Source organism: Equus przewalskii, chromosome 10, assembly GCF_037783145.1.
Source record: "Equus przewalskii isolate Varuska chromosome 10, EquPr2, whole genome shotgun sequence".
Classification (NCBI taxonomy): Eukaryota; Metazoa; Chordata; class Mammalia; order Perissodactyla; family Equidae; genus Equus; species Equus przewalskii.
The window spans coordinates 12,930,095-12,947,385 of record NC_091840.1 but is presented as its reverse complement, the minus strand read 5'-3'; the positions used below and the strand labels follow the sequence as shown (position 1 = coordinate 12,947,385).

At 41.6% G+C, this 17,291-nt stretch overlaps 1 protein-coding gene across 17 annotated transcripts in view; it reads left to right on the top strand.

Moving 5' to 3' along the window:
- CEP112 (centrosomal protein 112) overlaps positions 1 to 17,291 on the top strand; it is a 445,593-nt gene that overhangs the window by 384,575 nt on the left and 43,727 nt on the right. For all 17 annotated transcript variants that reach the window (XM_070560188.1, XM_070560186.1, XM_070560191.1 and 14 more), the window contains one exon: positions 16,992 to 17,081. In XM_070560188.1, coding sequence (XP_070416289.1) covers positions 16,992 to 17,081 — 90 coding nt within the window. The remainder of the gene's footprint in view (positions 1 to 16,991; positions 17,082 to 17,291) is intronic.

Here is a 17,291-nt window from a genome sequence, read left to right as displayed (position 1 = left end):
GTATTTAGGAGCATAAATGTTTATGTTCATTATTGTATATTCAAATTAGAATTCAGAAATAATACAGATTTTCCCTATCCCCACCATCAGTAAGTTTTATTTTCCAGGAAAATGACCTTTTTAATACAGTGGTCTTTAAAGTCCTTCAATGACAAGAATAGCCCTTGCCCTCGTGGAAGTTATAGCTAGAAGAAGACGTAAGTGCTAGGCAAATAAAATGATCACAGAAATAAATGTGAAGATGTGACTTATGGGGCTACAAAGGAGAGGCACATGGTACTATGGAATACATCATAGCAGACCTGATAGGAGAGATTTCTCTACAAGAGTAATGTTTAAGCTGAGATCTAAAGGATGTGTGGAGAGAGATAATGAAGTGTTAAGTGGCAAAGTCATGCTTGAGGTAGAAGAGAATATGCAAAGTCATGTCAGAGAGAAATGGCACATATGACAAGCTGAGACAGCCAGTGTGGCTGTAGCATGAGGAATGGGCGAGGGTGGTACAAGATGAAGATGGAAGGGAAGGCAGGGGTCTGATCAGGCAGTGCCTTGAAGACCATGTGGAAACGTTTGGAATATTTTAAATAGTGGAGGATGTGGTCAGATATTATTCAGCAAGTATTTGTTGAGCACCTTCTAATGTGCCAAGCTCTATTCTAGATCCCTGAAATTCAGTGGTGAACAGGATCCATTCCTGGCTTTCATAGAGTCTTCTAATAAAAGAGAAAGAATAAAGATGATGGTAAGTGTTCTGTGAAGACTTAAGATAGGATATCATAAAGTATGAGCAGGTGTCCAATTTACGTTGCATGGTCAGGAAAGGCCTCCCTGAGGAAGTGATATGTAATCTGAGAGTGGTTACAAGAAGGAGTTGACCATGTAAAGATTGTGGAGAAAAGATTCCTAAAAGAAGGGAAGAGCTGGTACAAGTCTGTGAAGTAGTAATGAATTTAGCATGTTCAAAGAACAAAGGGAAGGCAATATGTGGCTGGACCAGAGAAGATGAAAGAGAGACTGGCACAAGAAGAGGCCTAAGAGATGAGTAAAAGCCAGGTCTTGTAGGGCCTAATTGGCCATGGACTGGACATTATTCTAAGTGTAATGGTAAGCCACTGGAGAATTTTAAGCGAGAGGCATTTTCACTTCAAATGAATTGAGCTGACTGCTGTGTGCAGAAAGTATAAGAGGGAGATGAAGGGAGACTATAGGCTGTTGGAGTAATCTTTAGATGAAAGATGGCCATTGCTTGGACTAGGGTGCTAGAACTAGAGAGAGAGAGAAATGGGTGGACTCTGCATGTTTTAAGGTAGAGTAACAGAAGTTACTGATGAATTGGATGTGGCAGGGGGAAGTGAGCAAAAGAAGGTATTCAGCGATGGGTTTTGAAATGATAACTAGCTGCTCTATGAAGAATAGACTGAGGGGAGCCATGAGGAATGAGTGAAGACCAGATAGGCGGCTCTGACAATACAATCCAAGAAGGTTAGTAGAGATGGCATGAAGTGGACCAAATCAAAATGTAGTTAAGAGATTGAATCCACAGGGCTTAGTGGTGAAAAACAGGACTCTATGGGTGGGAATAAGTGGAATACAAGCAAGTTATCAAGGATATCTCCTGAGTCTTTGCCTTGGATAATTTGACGGATTGTGTAGGTGATGGTGGTGTTATTCAATGGGACAGAGAAAACTTGATGATCAGGAATAGCAACAGTGAATTGGAAAGAAGAGATCTATGAGTGTGGTCATTGTCCAGATGAGAATCGACAAGAGCAGTAACAGTAGGGCTGGAGAGGAGAAGCATTTAGGAGGTAGGTAAATGATTGATGGGAGGTTAAGGGTAAAGAAAATTTAGAGGTGTCCTCAACTTTCCTGATTTGGATGATTAGTGAACATGGGTTCCATTAATCTAGATCTGAATATATAGGAAGATCAATAGGTTTAGGCAAAGGGGTGCGTGAGAGGGTAGAGGAAGAAAGCAGGAGAACTGAAAAGATATCTAGTTTTGTACCTGCTAAGCCTGGGACATGTGTTAATGACATCTAGGAAGTGATTATGTGTCCCTTCTTGAGTTTAGGCATTGCATGAAAGTCTCTCTGCTTTCACCAAATTAAGTGTAAACTCAGCCCCAGTGCTCTGCCCTCACTCCGTTTGCAGGACTGCCTCTCCTTCACACAGTCCAGGGGCTGCTCCTTTGGACTGCATGTTGTTTGCTAAGGACACCCCTACTTTTCTCTTATTTGCCTTTGCAAATGCTCTTTCTTTGGCAGACATTTCTTCCCCCTTCCCCACCTTCTGCCTGTCAAAAGTGCAGCTATTATTCAAGTTTTTCCCAAATGCTACTTCCTACCTAAAGACTTTCCTGATCTTGTGCTTTTTCTGCCATGTCAGTTTATTGTATGTGGGGTTTTTTTTTTTTAAGTTTTGTTATGAAAATTTGCAAACATACCCAAAAATAAAGAGGATAGTACTATGAACTCCCATGTAGCCATCACACGGCTTCAATAATTATCAAGATTTGAGCATATTTACTTTATGTTTTCTCTCTTTTCTAAAATATTTTAAAACAAATCCCAGATATCCTGTATTATTCCATGTATTCCCTGTATTCCAGAATGCCTCTCAGAATACATGGACATTATCTCACACAGCCACAGTGCCAATGTCATACCAAGAAAATTAACAATTATCTTTTAGTATCATCTAATACCTGCTTCATAATTAGATATCCCCAATTGACCCAAAAATGCCATTTCACAGTTGGTTTGTCTGAATCAGGATCCAAACAAAATCTAAACGTTACATTTGGTTGTTATAAATCTTATGTCTTTTTCAATCTAAAGCAGACCCTTCCTTACGTTTTATTCTATGCTAGTGACTTCTTGCAGAAGCCACGTCAGCTGTGCTGTAGAATGTCCCACATGCTGCATTTATCTGCTTGCTTCTTTGTGCTGTCATTAAACTTCTTCCTGTGTCCTTCCCTTTTCCTTTTGTTCTCTCAATTAGACACTTAAGATACTTACTGTGTTCCCCTGCTTTTTGTCCTTATCACATACCTTCTATGATAGCGTAAGCTCCTTGAAAGGTGAGACCATGTCTTACCAACTTATCCTTTCTATATGACATCTAACACGTTGTATGTACTTAAAAATATTATTCAATTGAATTATCTAAAAAGAATTTTAATTCGTCTTGTGAAAATGTGAACTGCAGGTATTTTCAGTGTGAAGAAATTTATAGTAGTAATCAAGTTGCCAGAGAAGTCTCAGTAATATAGGTCATTCTTTCCTAATTTGCACTGAAAGAATTACAGTCTAACTTAAAGTGGCACAGTCTTCTAGCTGAAGACTCTTAGAATTTGGAGCATTATAAAACACGTAAGTGAAATTTCCAAGACCCCTACTTCATCTGTAGTCCATATAGAAGTGATTTCAGAAATCAACTGTTGTGCATTCAGCATGAAACTAGGTCACTAATCATTTTTCTCATCAGGAGAATTTAATGTCGCTCAGTAGTTGAGAAATCAAACTGAAAGGCTGACTATAAAAACACTATCACGTGTATGCTTTGTTGTTGATAACTAACTGCAATCCAAGCTTTAATAACTAAAAGGGAGTGGAAAAAACTTCAAAAGGTCGCATGATAAATGTTTCTGACAATGTGTCAGCAGAACATTGAACAGGATCTTTGTAAATCCTCTCCGTCTAAGGGGTTTAAATGGGAAGTTTTAAACTTCTTCCTTCATAAGTATTGGCTTTAGATAGCCCAGTATCCTAGGGTGAAAAAAAGAAAAGAAAAACACTTTATCTGGCATGTAGAATTTCCATCCCCTGTATGAATGTGGGAGTGCCGGAAACGGGCTCACCTAAGGATCTCTACCTCCATCGGGCATTTTCTCTTCCATTGTCTAGGAATGTGCCTCTGTTATATTGGACTGACTTCCTTTATAACCCGATATGACCAGGGAAACAAAATTATAGAAATACGTGTAGATATGATAGGAGTACTACCCCGCTATGGCCATTATCCAGACTGTCTCATTATGAGAATACTATTGGTCCCTATGTGGATAAAATGAGGTTTAGAACTGGGTAGTATGAAAGGGAATGTGTATGTGTGCCTGTGTGAGCCTGTGCACACACACGTGTGCATGCACGTGTGTGTACGTGTGTGTGTTGTAGGGTTTCAGAAAGAAAATGTGTAAATCAAGGGAAGTTTCTTGCCATGTGTATTAGTTTCCTAGGGCTGCCATAACCAAGTACCAAAAGCCAGGTGGCTTAAAACAACAGAACATTATCGTCCCCTAGTTCTGGAGGCCAGAAGTCTGAAATCAGGGTGTCCGCAGGGCCGGGCTCCCCCGAAGGCTCTAGGGAAGAGTCCTCCCTGCTGCCTTTCCCTTCCGGTGTTTCCCAGCACTCTTTGGTATTCTTGGCTTGTAGATGCGTCACTCTCCAATCCTTGCCTCCATTGTCACATGGCCAACCTCTTCCAGTGTGTCTCTTCTCTTCTTCTTATAAAAACACCTGTCGTATTAGATTAAGGCCTCACTCTACTCAGTATGACCTCATCTTAACTAATTACATCTGCAACAACCCTATTTCCAAATAAGGTCACATTGTGAGGTTCTAAGGGTTAGGACTTCAACATATCTTTTGGGGGGATGTAATTCAACCCATAACACTGTGTAATACCCTTCTTTTTTGACACCATACTCCAATAGGCAAGCCATTGGCATTATTTTTATTGTTGAATCTGTGACACAGAAACTTATTTTTCCTCCTGCTTCTCATGCATTTTAATTCATTAAATTGAGGATTAAATATCTTAAAACCAAACCCAGATGATTTGGGGTCACTGGAAACTTGAAGGAAGGTAGCATTATCATAGGGAGAAGAACACATTCTACATAAGATGAAGAAAGCAACAAGGGCCACCAAAGGCCCTGCTCCCTCCTCCGGGGCCAAGCTAACCTGGGCCATTTCCTCTTTTCATGACTTTCAAGTGGGCAGCTTGGGAAACCTCTAGAAGCCTTAGCTGCTTCCTGAGAAGTGAGGCTTCTACTTCCGAGGGTTATTGTGAGAGGAGGTGGAGTACTTCAAGCCCCTGTCACCCAGCCTGAGACATAGGAACATGTGAGCTTTGAGTCAGCGTGTTGAGTGCAATGAGAAAGATGGAGGGATCCGGAACTAGGCAGAGGAAGTTCCATCTCGATGGGGTGAGAGATGGTCAGGTCCTTATGCTTCTGGAGATGGAGAATGGCATAAAGAGAGAGTCTTTGAGGAAAATTTGTCTTCCAGTGGTATGCAGGATGACACAACTGGGAAAAGTGTGGAAACCTGGTGTGTAAAAAGGAAGACCTAAATAAGAGTCGTTTCAGATATAAATTGAAGGAACTTGAGCAACTAACTAGAAGTGAGAACTAAGAGAGAGAGGACTCACAGATGACCATGAGATTTAAACCCAGCTGACTGCAAGAATGACTGTGTCATTGAATCAGCAGGACAGCGGGGCAGAGGCTGACTGAGGAGGGAAATCATGAGTTTGGTCTTGAACTCGCCGAGTTTGAGATGACAGTGAAGCAACTATGTGCACACATGCGAGAGACGGTTGGAGATGTCCAGTTAGAGGACTCGTGCCATGCTGGGTGTGGAGATGAGCTTTAGGGATCATCAGCAGGAAGGCCCTCATTAGAACTGGTGTTTCCATTGCCTGTTGGACAGGGAAAGCTGGGTGTCATGATACCCATCCAAACTCGGGCTCTAAAACTGAACTCATGATCTTACTGCCCCAAAACTGTTTCTTCCACTGTTTCTTTTTTGTCACCATACTCTAATGGTCAAGTCATTTGCATTATATTACTGTTGAATCTGTGTCGGTCAGAAACTTATTTTTTCTCCTCCTTTCCATGTATTTTAATCCTGCTGTGTTCCCTGCCTTAGCTCATGACAGCAATCAGCCATCTATGCTGGGAGCCTCATAGTCCTTCTTTGAACCTCCTTCTCTCATACCTGGCACGTTCATTCTGTTACCAAGCCCCATAGTTCTGCCTTCTGGCTTTTTTGCCATCTCCGCATGTAAACCCACCCCGTCGCGGGCCCATCACTTCTTGCCATCTCTAGTCCAAGCCAGGCTCATCTCCCACGTGATATTGCAGTGGCCTCCTAGTAGTCTCCCTGCTGTGACGGAGTGAACCCCTAAGGCAGATTCTCCTGCATGTTCTGTGTTATGCAGAACATATGTAAAACTGTGCTTTTTTATTGTTTTTATTTTTTGGAGTTTCCAAACCATCTCTCACTGACTTGAAATTTAATGTGTTTTGCCTCATTCTGTATTCCCAAGACTTGCCAGAATGCTTGTGCCCGGCCTTTACACAAGTGATTATGAGGCTTAGAGGCACATATTTCTGGGCCTGGTTTCCTACTGTACATTGAGAAGGTAGGGTGTCAACAGACCTTTCCTCTGGTCTGTCCCAGAGATTCTCCCACGTGTCCTGCCAAGACTCTTGAATAGCCTCCTGCGGGCCTTACTGCCCCCACTTTCCACGTTGCCACCTAAATGCTCTTCCAATCTGGTCAGTCTGGTCATCTTAGGGCCTTCCATGGTTCCCCATTGCCACAGGATAATATCTGTGGTCCTCCTGGCCCACAAGACCACGCCCAGCAGCCTTTCCTGGTTCACTGCCCGTCATCGGCTCCCCATGCCCTGCGCAGCCAGCACCGCGGCTGGTCCTTGTGGCCATGCCTTTCCCTCTGCATTGAATCTGCGGGGAGCTCACTTCTCTCCTCCGGCCACACATCACCTCCTCGCTGAAGTCTTCTCGCTCTGGCCCTTCCCGGCATGTACGTGTTGCTTTCCTCCTGTGTTCACGCTCAATGCTTGGTAAGACTTCTCTTCAGCACAGTTTATGTGGTATTATAATTACTTCTTTATAAGTTTGTCATATGTATTAAATTCAGTGATTTTTAAAAAGTTTCTTTTTTGTGAGGTCGGTTGGTCCTGAGCTAACATCTCTTACCAATCTTCTTCTTTTTGCTTGAGGAACATTGTTGCTGAGCTAACATCTGTGTCCATCCTCCTCTATTTTACATGGGATGCTGCCACAGCATGGCTTGACAAGTGGTGCTGGGTCTGTGCCTGGGATCCGAACCTGCAAACCCTGGGCCGCCAAAACAGAGCATGTGAACTTAACCACTATGCCACTGGGCCAGCCACTAAATTCAGTGCTTTTTGAGGGTAATCTTTGGCACAGTGCCTGGCACATGGCGTGTGCTTAGATTATAGCAATGCCTTTATTAATTTATGGAATTGATTAAGCAATTGTCCAAAGGAGGCAGTGTTTAGAGAGAAGAATGGAGAGATAAGAAATATCTAGTTTGGGAAATATCCACAACTGAAAGGGAAGACAAGGAGGAGGAGGAGCAAAAAGCCTGCTGGAACGGGGAGGAGGACAGCCAGGGTTTTCTGGTGTCAAAGGCAAAGATTTCTGGGAGGAGAGGATTTAACAGTGCTCAAGGCAACAGAGAGGTCGAGGAGAATAAAGATGTGGAAAAGGCTGTTGGATTGGCAATAAAAGGCTCATTGCTGACTTCGCAGAGAGCAAGTTTCATCAGGTGTTGGAGACCAACTCGGGTTACAGATGAGGAAGGAGTTAGCTGATGGGGGAGAAATATGGGAATATAGTAACGCGCTTGAGAAGTGTGGCCATCACTGAATAAAAGAATATCAGGTTAAAGGAACCACGAGGTGTCTTTCCATTCAAAATACATTCTCCCACACAACATGTGAAAAGCAAGATTAGTTTCCAGAGAGGCAGAGGGAAAGTCAGGCATGCCAGTTTAGACACTGGGAGAGGCTCAGCGGAAAGGGAGAGGGTGACAGTTGTGATGGACCCTTAGAATTTGAAAAGAGATAGAAATGAGGGCACTGATAGGTGCATTATCTTGAGAAAACAAGAAGGGAAACATCTCACATTTGAGGGAGCAAACTGGGTGAAACTCAGATATTTTTATCTAGAGACAGAGTGAGAGGAAATGTTATGTAGTTTGAGAGGAGAAAAAAGAAATCTGGAGAAATTTTAGTAGACATACCTCAACTGTTTTAAATGAAAGGCAACTTGATCTTTATATAATTGGTTAATGTTACCAGTAAATACTATCGCCACAGTGTCAGCACTTGACTAAGCATTTCAGAGATCCCTTTTAAAATATGAGGGGAAAAACGTTCTTACCCTTATGAGGCTCATAGTCTAGAATGAGAAAGAAAGTCAGATAAATTCAAAGTAAAAAGAGCTGTAAAATGTTATCATATGGGGACATAATGACTTACTGAGAAATAGGAGTTTTCTGCACTCTAACTTTGAAATCTTTCATGGAAGAAGTGACTCTGGACTTCCATTTAACAGAGGAGACATTCACGGTGTGTGGAGAAATGGGGGTGATGCTGCAGGCTCGAGGGGTCCCCTGGGGGAATGATGAGCTGGTGTAAGAAGTCGAAATTTCAGTCAGTGGCTTGTGGGTGCGCCGTCTTCCCTGGGCTCGCACAGAAGACGCGTGGTCTCTGAGGCTTTAACAGATTACGCTCTGTTCCACAAAGACCTAACTCAAGTCAAAGTGGTTATCACACTGGCCAGCGAGGAAATTCCTCCATGATCCCTAAAAACCCTAGCTGTGGTTCTTGAACTTGATCCTCGCTTTCTACCGCCCGAGATAAGAACTTGTTCACAAGTGAAGCTGTCTGGAGTGACAGAGTGGGGAGAATGTGCTTTGATTTCCTGAGTAGAAATATACTGGCTCCTTGAAGAGGAGATGTGGGCCAAGCAGGAAGGTCTTTGGTGTGCGGAGAGAAACAGTAATGAGGTGTGTTAGGAGATTCCAGCTTCCTTAGATCATCAAAGTTTGGGAATTACATGATTTCTTTTCCTGGAACCTCTGTAACTTCTTAAAAAGTGCATTTTTAGGACTTTTAAAGAAAGTTATTTAGGAATTTTAAAGGACTGAAAATTGGTGAGAGAAAGAAAAAAAGAGAAAAACCGAAAAATTTTTTATTCTCTGTGAAAACAGTACTGTTGTTTTTTTATTTTGGCCACAATACTTGTGCCTTTTATGTTGACTCAGTAGGCAATAGTTCATAGCAAAGTTTGGTATTTTGTCCACCTGGTTTGTTGCAACAACTAAGAAGTTTCCACCTGCAAGGAATTCTGCCTTCTGTGAAGAGTAACATATGTATTGGGTTAAAAACCCCCAAGATCTCCATTTCTTCATACCAGTATCACAAGAGACTGAATTATGAGGGTTGAAAAAAGATGCTTACTTGGAATGTGAAGAAAAAAAATTAAAAACCTGAACGTAAGCCATAAAGAAAAAACTTCTACTGTTGTGTTTTGAAGGCGTTAGTGCCTCTGCTGTAACTGTGGTTCTGGTTTTCTTTAGATCTATGGTATGAACCCGTCCTCCGTTACTGCAGAATCACTAATAAAACCTTCTTTATGGCGAGTTATTCATCCTGGGTAGGTCTGAATGAAGAAATCACTTTAAAAGAAATCTTGACTGGCATTTCAGTTGAGGAAGACTTGTTCCTTTTGTGAGTAGATTTAGCCGATTTAAAAAAAGTAAAATAAAACAGGAGCTATAGTGGCCTTTGTAAATAGCCAGTGAGACCACCCAGTAAAAATGTCACTCTCTGCCTTTGTGTCATCTTCCCTAGCCCCAGATTTATATCTCCTCTGCTGGGGGACACACGGCTTGGTCTTCTTGCTGTATCCCAGTTGTTTAAGATGTGATTTAAAAAAAAAAATCTGTAAATTTGACATAAAAATAGTGAGATTTTATTGCTTTTATTTAGTTTTCCCTTAACTTTCAGTTAGCAGTAGTAGAAAGAAAAACATTTGCTGTTCTTTTGTCAATTTATATGTCAAAGAAAATCTGCTCATCAGAAATATTGTCGGCACCATTTGTAAACTGGATTGCAGTAACGCTGCTGAAATGTGGGCGTTACTAAAAAGGCGATTAAGGTTTAAATGAGTCATTCTTATTTTCCCTTTATGATTATTGTCTCTTCCCTGTAGCCACAGGCCAGGTGTCATTTCTGTTTGATGGATAAACTAATCAGTGGAAGATGGTTTATACTGAAATTTTATCATCTAAACAGATATTTTGTGACATGAATTTTTTAATTATATTCTGGGTTTTAAATGGAAAACAGACCACTACCGGTAAAAAAAAACAAACCTGGAATTTTACCCTATGTAAGTTATGGTTCCGGGTAGTTTCACCGTAACCATCTTTGACTAAATATCTCAATAAAAATATAAATAAGCCTTCCCTTTTCAGTTTTCTTCTTCTTGGGTCAAAATATGAACATCCCGCTCCCAGCTTCTTTCACTTTATGTCCAAAATAGACATACGGAAATCCTTCCACACCCCTCCTACCCATTGAATGATGAATGAATCATCTGTTTTCTCTGAAGTAAGATAGTAAATTCAAACCTCATGAAAGGAAGGATATGGTGACTTCATGTTTTTTAAGTAAGAAAAGCTTAAAAAAATGTTTTTTGACTTATTATGGAAACTTTCAAACATATGCAAAAATAGGGAGAATAGTACGCAGAACCCCATCTACCCATCACCCAGCTTCACCAATTTTCAACAGCTTGCCAGGCTAACTTCATTTTGGCAACATGTTTAATACAAATACTCTGCTTTTTTCTCTTGTTAAACTCCTCAGCTAAAATCAATGACTTTGAGGACCCTGGTTTTGTATTTATACAGGCAAAACCGAATCCACAATCTTTTTGCTTACATATGCTTTAGTCGAATCCCTTTAAATAGAAGAGCACTATAGTACTCAAGGTTCCCACTTCCCAGAGAACGTGTGGAACATGTTCTATAGGACAGAACCAAGGGAAGGATCCATTTACCCTTTGCCCCTCAATGTGCAGCAGGCCCAGAGACATGTGTGCGTGGACTTCATGATGACTTGTGAAAGGGCCAGACACAAGCATTTTGCCGAGACTTGGCAACACAGAATGAGGCAGAGTATAATGTAAAACACATTAAATTTCAAGTCAGTGAGAACTGGCTTGAAAACTCTTAAAAAGTGGGAGGGCACAATTCTACAGTCTGCGTAACATAGAACGTATAAGAGAATGTGCCTCTGGAGTTCACTCTGCTGACAGTTTTTCCAGAACAAGTGATTCAGGAGAAGGGTGATTTTTAATACTGTTGATTTTGTTTTGATTTGCAAGTGGATTTTTCCAAATTTCTGGCAACTGAGGTTTTGGTAAAGATGGGAAAGCGGGGTTTGAGATTGTGTTCTCTGCTGAGAACCTGGAGTACAGATGTTCTGGATTATGAGCTGAAGACACATTTGTGAGCTCAGACAGCTGATGGGGACAGGGCAGTAGGGTCATAGCTGTCATGTGCCAGAGTGGACGCCCACTGCCCACACCCATACATGGAGCTGGCTGAGAGGTTGGCCAAAGACAAGGTCAGAAATCTCTAGAAAGACTTCTGGTCGTATTAAACAGTGAGTCTGAAGGCCTCTCTCTGTCCTATGCCTTGTACATGGGAACACTTGGACTATATCTTTTTTATCATTATAACAGGATTTCTCCTTCCAATGAAGTTTTCCTTTGTTAAATAACTTTTTAACGACTTTGTAATTGAAATGAAATTTTGTTTCATTTGTTCATTATCAAAAGACATGTATCTGCCATCGTTTCATGTTTGTTTGATTGAGAACTGCAAGAGAAACTTTGATTTTTAATAAGACTACATATAATTCCTTAGTGCGTGGATTTGCAAGTTGAGTGGCTTGGTCTGAATCATCTTTATAAATTTTATGAAAATAGCATTGATATAATACTCTTTGTTTTTTTCTTAAGCCTCCTGAAAGCTCTAGTCTTGTGAGGGGTGCCATTCGATGGACACATAGTTGCCAGGGCGTCTCCTCAGCCTGGAAAGGCCACTGACATGTAAAATCTTTTACACTTTAATTTGCTCTAATTATTTTCTTATTTCAAACAAATAAATCAAATTATCCTATAACCTGCTCCTTTTTAAAGAGTGTGATATGCCTTCGTTGTTCTTGTAAAGCTTATTATGTCATTTATGTTTTTCTTCTGGAAAGTGTCCTTCTTTGTTCCCCACCAACACGGAGCGCCCTGAGAGTCGGCAGGGTGTAGCTTCGCACAGCAAGCTGACTGGCACGGCATTTAAAGGCAGGTTTAATTGGGAGGAAGAGCTGCGTCTGCAGTCATGTTGCAAGTTGACAGAGCAGAGCTAAGAGATGAGGAATAATTTTGCAGAATAAACAGTTTTACTGTTCAAGTTGGGTTTTGTTTTATATTTTTGACCCAATGTTGGACATTCCGTTCTTTAATTATCTTGAGCTTTTCTCGGGGATAAATTAAAAGTTGATTTTTTTTGTGTGTCAAATGTCAGATTTGAAGGTTTTTGAATAAAGAAGCCACAACTGAAAAGAAATTTCCCGCTTGTACTTGTTGAGCAATTGTGGTCATTTTCACATAGTCCTTATGTTGAATTCTGAGGTTGGAATTCTAATGGCCTAATAATTTTTTGGAATATGAGACCAGGAACAGCTGCCAATATAAACTGTCATTTTCCTTTCATCTGGTACATTTTAACTTTTTTGAATGTGGAATATTATTTGGTTACTCTTCAATTTTTTAATCTGGTTTTTTGATAGATAATAAAAGTAATCTCTAGACATACTGCTTTCTTTCATTGACCTTAGAAAGGTCACATGTTTTGTGTCTTTATGAGTAAATTTGAAAAGTGGTATCTTTTTGAAAAGCAAATGTAATTTCTCTTCTATTTTGATAATATTGATAAAATAGGAAGAGTTGATGGTCTCTTCACCATGTGACATATGGAGAAAGGATCAGATCTACTTCTGTTACCTGTCCTGCCAGAAACTCTTGCAGCCAGATTTCCATAACGCCAGCTTCTCCTCAGTCGCCTCCTGCCCCTCTGAGTTCTCACCAGCCTCTTGGCCTCATCCTGCTCGGCCTGCTTGGAAGTGTGGGTACCACTCAAGGGTCAGGTTTTGGAACCTCTTCTCTTTTTACTCACTACCGCAACGAAGTGTGCCCATCTGTACCTTTGTCTGAGACCCCTATCCACTGCTCAGACCCACCTTCCCAGGGTAACTGGTCCCTTTAGAAATCTCACTAGCACCCTAAACTCAACTTCTCAGAAACCATACTGCCCCTACTGAGAGCTTGCTCCTGGTCCCTTTATCAGTTCATGCTGTCCACTGTTCTCTGGTCATTCGGTGTCAAAGCCTTGTGGTCTCTTTGAGTCCCTCCTTTCCCCCTTGGTGATTCTCCCACTGCGGTCCCCTCCTCCAGACCCACGGCCCTCTTTCAAGCCCTCGTTGTGTCTGGCTTCACTCTTGCAACAGCCTCCTTACTTAACCCCCTGATGTCACTCTGCAGAATTATTTCCTCAAAATTTAAGGGGAAAAGCACTCAGGGCATGGACAGGGCCAAATGCTGGCCATGGAATGAGGAAGAAAATTGGCTTCTGGCTTTGGCATTTAGGAGGCACAACTGCCTGTGGTGACAACTGCCTCAGGAGAGGAGTGAGGGCAGGAGGCGGGTGTGACGGCGCCGAGAGGATGGGACGGGAGGGAGGGGGCACTGAGAGTGGGCCACTCCCAGGGTTCTACTGGCGTACAGGAGGAGGGAGACCAGGCAGGAGGTAGGAAGAAGGGAGATGCACATCTCCTTTATTTTTTTCTGTGAAGTAAAAATAAAAACTAAAAAAAATCAAGGGAATGTTGTCTTTTTTAGCTGTGGCAGAAACCAGAAAACATATTATTATAAGTAACAATAATATAATATAAATACATATATGTGTATTGATATAGATATTTGGAAGATATATTTGTATATTCTGTGTTTGGAGAATCAAACAAAACAACAAACAAGGAAAACAAAAAAACAAAAATTAAATAACCTTTTGTTTAATGTGTCTTATTAAGGATGGTTGGAAGCTCTGATAATTGGAGTAAATTTCCTCAGGGAGTATAGTTCAAATGTTTATTAGTTCCTTCCGCAGACATGGATTCAGTGTCGTGTGTGCCAGGCACTGAGCTGGCTTGGCACTGGGCTTGCAGACATGAAGAGGAGAGAGCCCTGGGCTTCAGGTGCTCTGAGTCTCACGCAGACGTGGAAACTGATTCTCTTAGACGCTGAATGGATGAAAGCCCAGAGGAGTCTGTATTTAGCTCTCGGGATAGGTCAGGGAGATTACACCATCAGGTGAGGCAGCTTCCAGGCAAAGAAAAGAGAAAGTAGGTAGAGAGGGAGGAAGAGGTAGCATGGAGCCACACAAACATATTGAATTTGAAGTCATTGTGTTAAAATTCCAGTCTAGTGCCTGACTACTGGCCACATGGACCTGAGCAAGCTGTTTGACCTCACTGAGCCTCAGTTGTGTCCTCTCTAACATAGATGAAATAATGCCTGCTGCAGAGGATTGCAGTGAGGGTTAAAATTGAAATGCATTCAGTCAATGACAGCTCCTGTTGTTGTTGGTAGTAGAGCGACATCAGCAGGACACTGAGGCTTCATATGGCTCAGCTTGGATTATGGAGGTCCCTGAATGCCGTGCCCAGAAGTTTAAGCTCTTTCTCGGGGATGCTGAAGTGTTGTTTAAGCATTTCAGGGGGGATGACATAATTAGATTTAAGTTTAAGAAGATCACTCTGACGGCAGGATGAGGATGGATTGGAGAGCAGGAAAGAGTGGGAGCAGAAAAACATGGTCAAACAGTCCTCCCAACACGGTCATCATTACTCCCCCAATTATGCCGTAAGGGAAGCTGATGAGATCCTATCTATTGGTAGCTCTCAAAAGGAAAAAAATGCCACTTAATCAACAAGCATAGGAACAATTGCATTCATCATTCTGGAAACAGATCATAATAGCAGAATTATAAACAAGTAAAGAATAGGGAGTTTCATGTTTATTTATTCTCAGACTGGGTTGAACTTTGCATTAATAATCAAGTATATCAAAGAGCCCCTAAGAATTTAACCTTATTCTCCAGCCATTTTACTTTTTAAATTAGAGGCTCTTAGCCTGGGCTCCATCCATGGGTGGCTTCAGGCAATCTGTGGACTCCTAAAATCAGAGGCAAAATTATAAGCATTTTTTCTTTTCATGTGGGGTGTGACCACATATCATTCATCAGATGTTCAAATGGATCTAGAACCCCAGAAAAGGTTAAGAACCACTCTCTGTATTTATATGTAGAAGAGACTGACGTTGCATTGAAAGAATTTTTAATGGATACTAACTTGGGCCCTTTGTCTGAACTCCAGACTCTTACACCTAGCTGCTACCAGCATCTCCTCTTGGATGTGTAACAGGCATTCCAAACTTAACATATCCCAGGCTGAGCTCCAGATCTTCTCCCCTGCACCTGCCCTCCCTTAACCTTCCCCCACTGCATTCTTCTCCCTGCTCCAAGCCAAAACCCTTAGGGTCTCTTTTTGTTCCATGCCCTGTATCCACTCCTTAGGGCCGTCATCTCCATCGTGGAATATACCGGGAATCTTACACTTCCCTCGCCCCCAACGGCTACCACCCTGGTCCAGTTCTCCACCTTCTTTTCCCTCCCATGCCTGCCTGCTTCTGCCCTTATCCTTCTTCAGTCTGTTCTTCACAGCAACCAAAGCAACACCTGCCCGCAACCCTCCACCAGCTTCCCATCCACCCCTAATAAAATCTAAAGTTCTTAGCTGCCGTCTGAGGCTTCACGTAGCCTGATGAGACTTGACCCTTGCTATGCCCTTAACAGTGTTGCTCCCCCTGTGCTCACTCTCCACACTGGCTTTTGCGGTGTCCCCAAACATGCACCTCAGGGTCTTTGCACACACAGTGTCCCCTGCTTAGAAGGTTCTTCCTGCAGATATCCCTGACTTGCTCTCTCTTCTCCTTCAGGTCCTTGCTCAGTTAGGTTTTCTTGGGCCATTTGTTTAAAATTGCAGTCCCTCCCTCCCCCCTCTGGAATATTCTCCTTCTCTGTTTTATTTTTCTTCTGCACTTATCACTGACATGTATTATACTTATTGTTTGCTATTTTCTGCCCCCCAATAGAACATAAGAATGGTTTTTGTCTGTTTTCTTTCACTGCTCTATCTAGAGTACCTATCACAGTTCTTGACTTATGGTGGAAACTCAAAAGTCTTGATTAAGTGAATTTTATTTTGAAACTTTACTTGGGATCTTTGCGGTTGCTATCCCATGTGTTCTGCTCCCTGTAACTTTCTATGTATTATATGTATAATTACATCAGATTTTTGAATGGATCCTGTTTCTTTTTTAATTCACCTATTTACATAAAATAGTAATTGATGAGATGATAATTACTAATCTTTGTGGTTTCCAAGTTTCCCATGTTAACCTGAATTCTATTTCCAACAGCTGCTTGGCAACTAGAAGAGTTTATCTCTGTCCACTTCTTACAGGTTCCTAAAATTCCATACCATCCTCATGATTTAATAAAGAAATTCCTTCAAGGTTGCTATAATTTACTCAAATTACCATGGTCTAATTTTGAAAAATGTCATGTTGGTCCAATATTACAATTCCTAGCTGTCACAACACTTTTCAGAGTATAAGTGTACTTTCCAGGTGTACCAATAGAGTGATTTTAATTACCAGTAACTATGCTTTATTGCGTGCTTATAGTTCTATGCTGGGAATTTAAGGAAATTTTCATAAAATAAATTGATACCTGCTAATGTGTCTGTTTCATAAGTTTGCAAATTTTCATTCCAGTGATTCCTAAAGTAGAAAACCCCTGGGCCTGGCATTAAAAGGCTAGTTTTGTTTGCCTGAACTCTTTGGAACAACAGCAATAGACTAGAGGGCTGAGGCCTTTTTAATGCCAGTTCATGTGGTAAAACTTTTTTCCAAGGGTGCTGATTTTTAATGTTTATGTGTTTATCTTGCACTGTTTCAGGCTTTACAAGATGAACTAGAAAACCGCTCTAATCAAGTGCGATGTGCAGAGAAAAAACTACAGCACAAGGAGCTGGAGTCCCAGGAACAGGTACCCCCTCCCCCACCCCCGCATGGCTGGTTTGTTTGTTGTCTTTCTCCAGGTCAAGGAGCTTATGCATTTTCTGTTTCCACTGGGATGCTTTGGCTGCAAGTAACAGAATACTCCACCCCTAGTTGGCATAAACAACAAAGGGTTTATTACCTCACAAAACCAGAAGTCTGTAGGTAGGGCAGGCTCCGGGCAGAGAGCCTTGGGGCC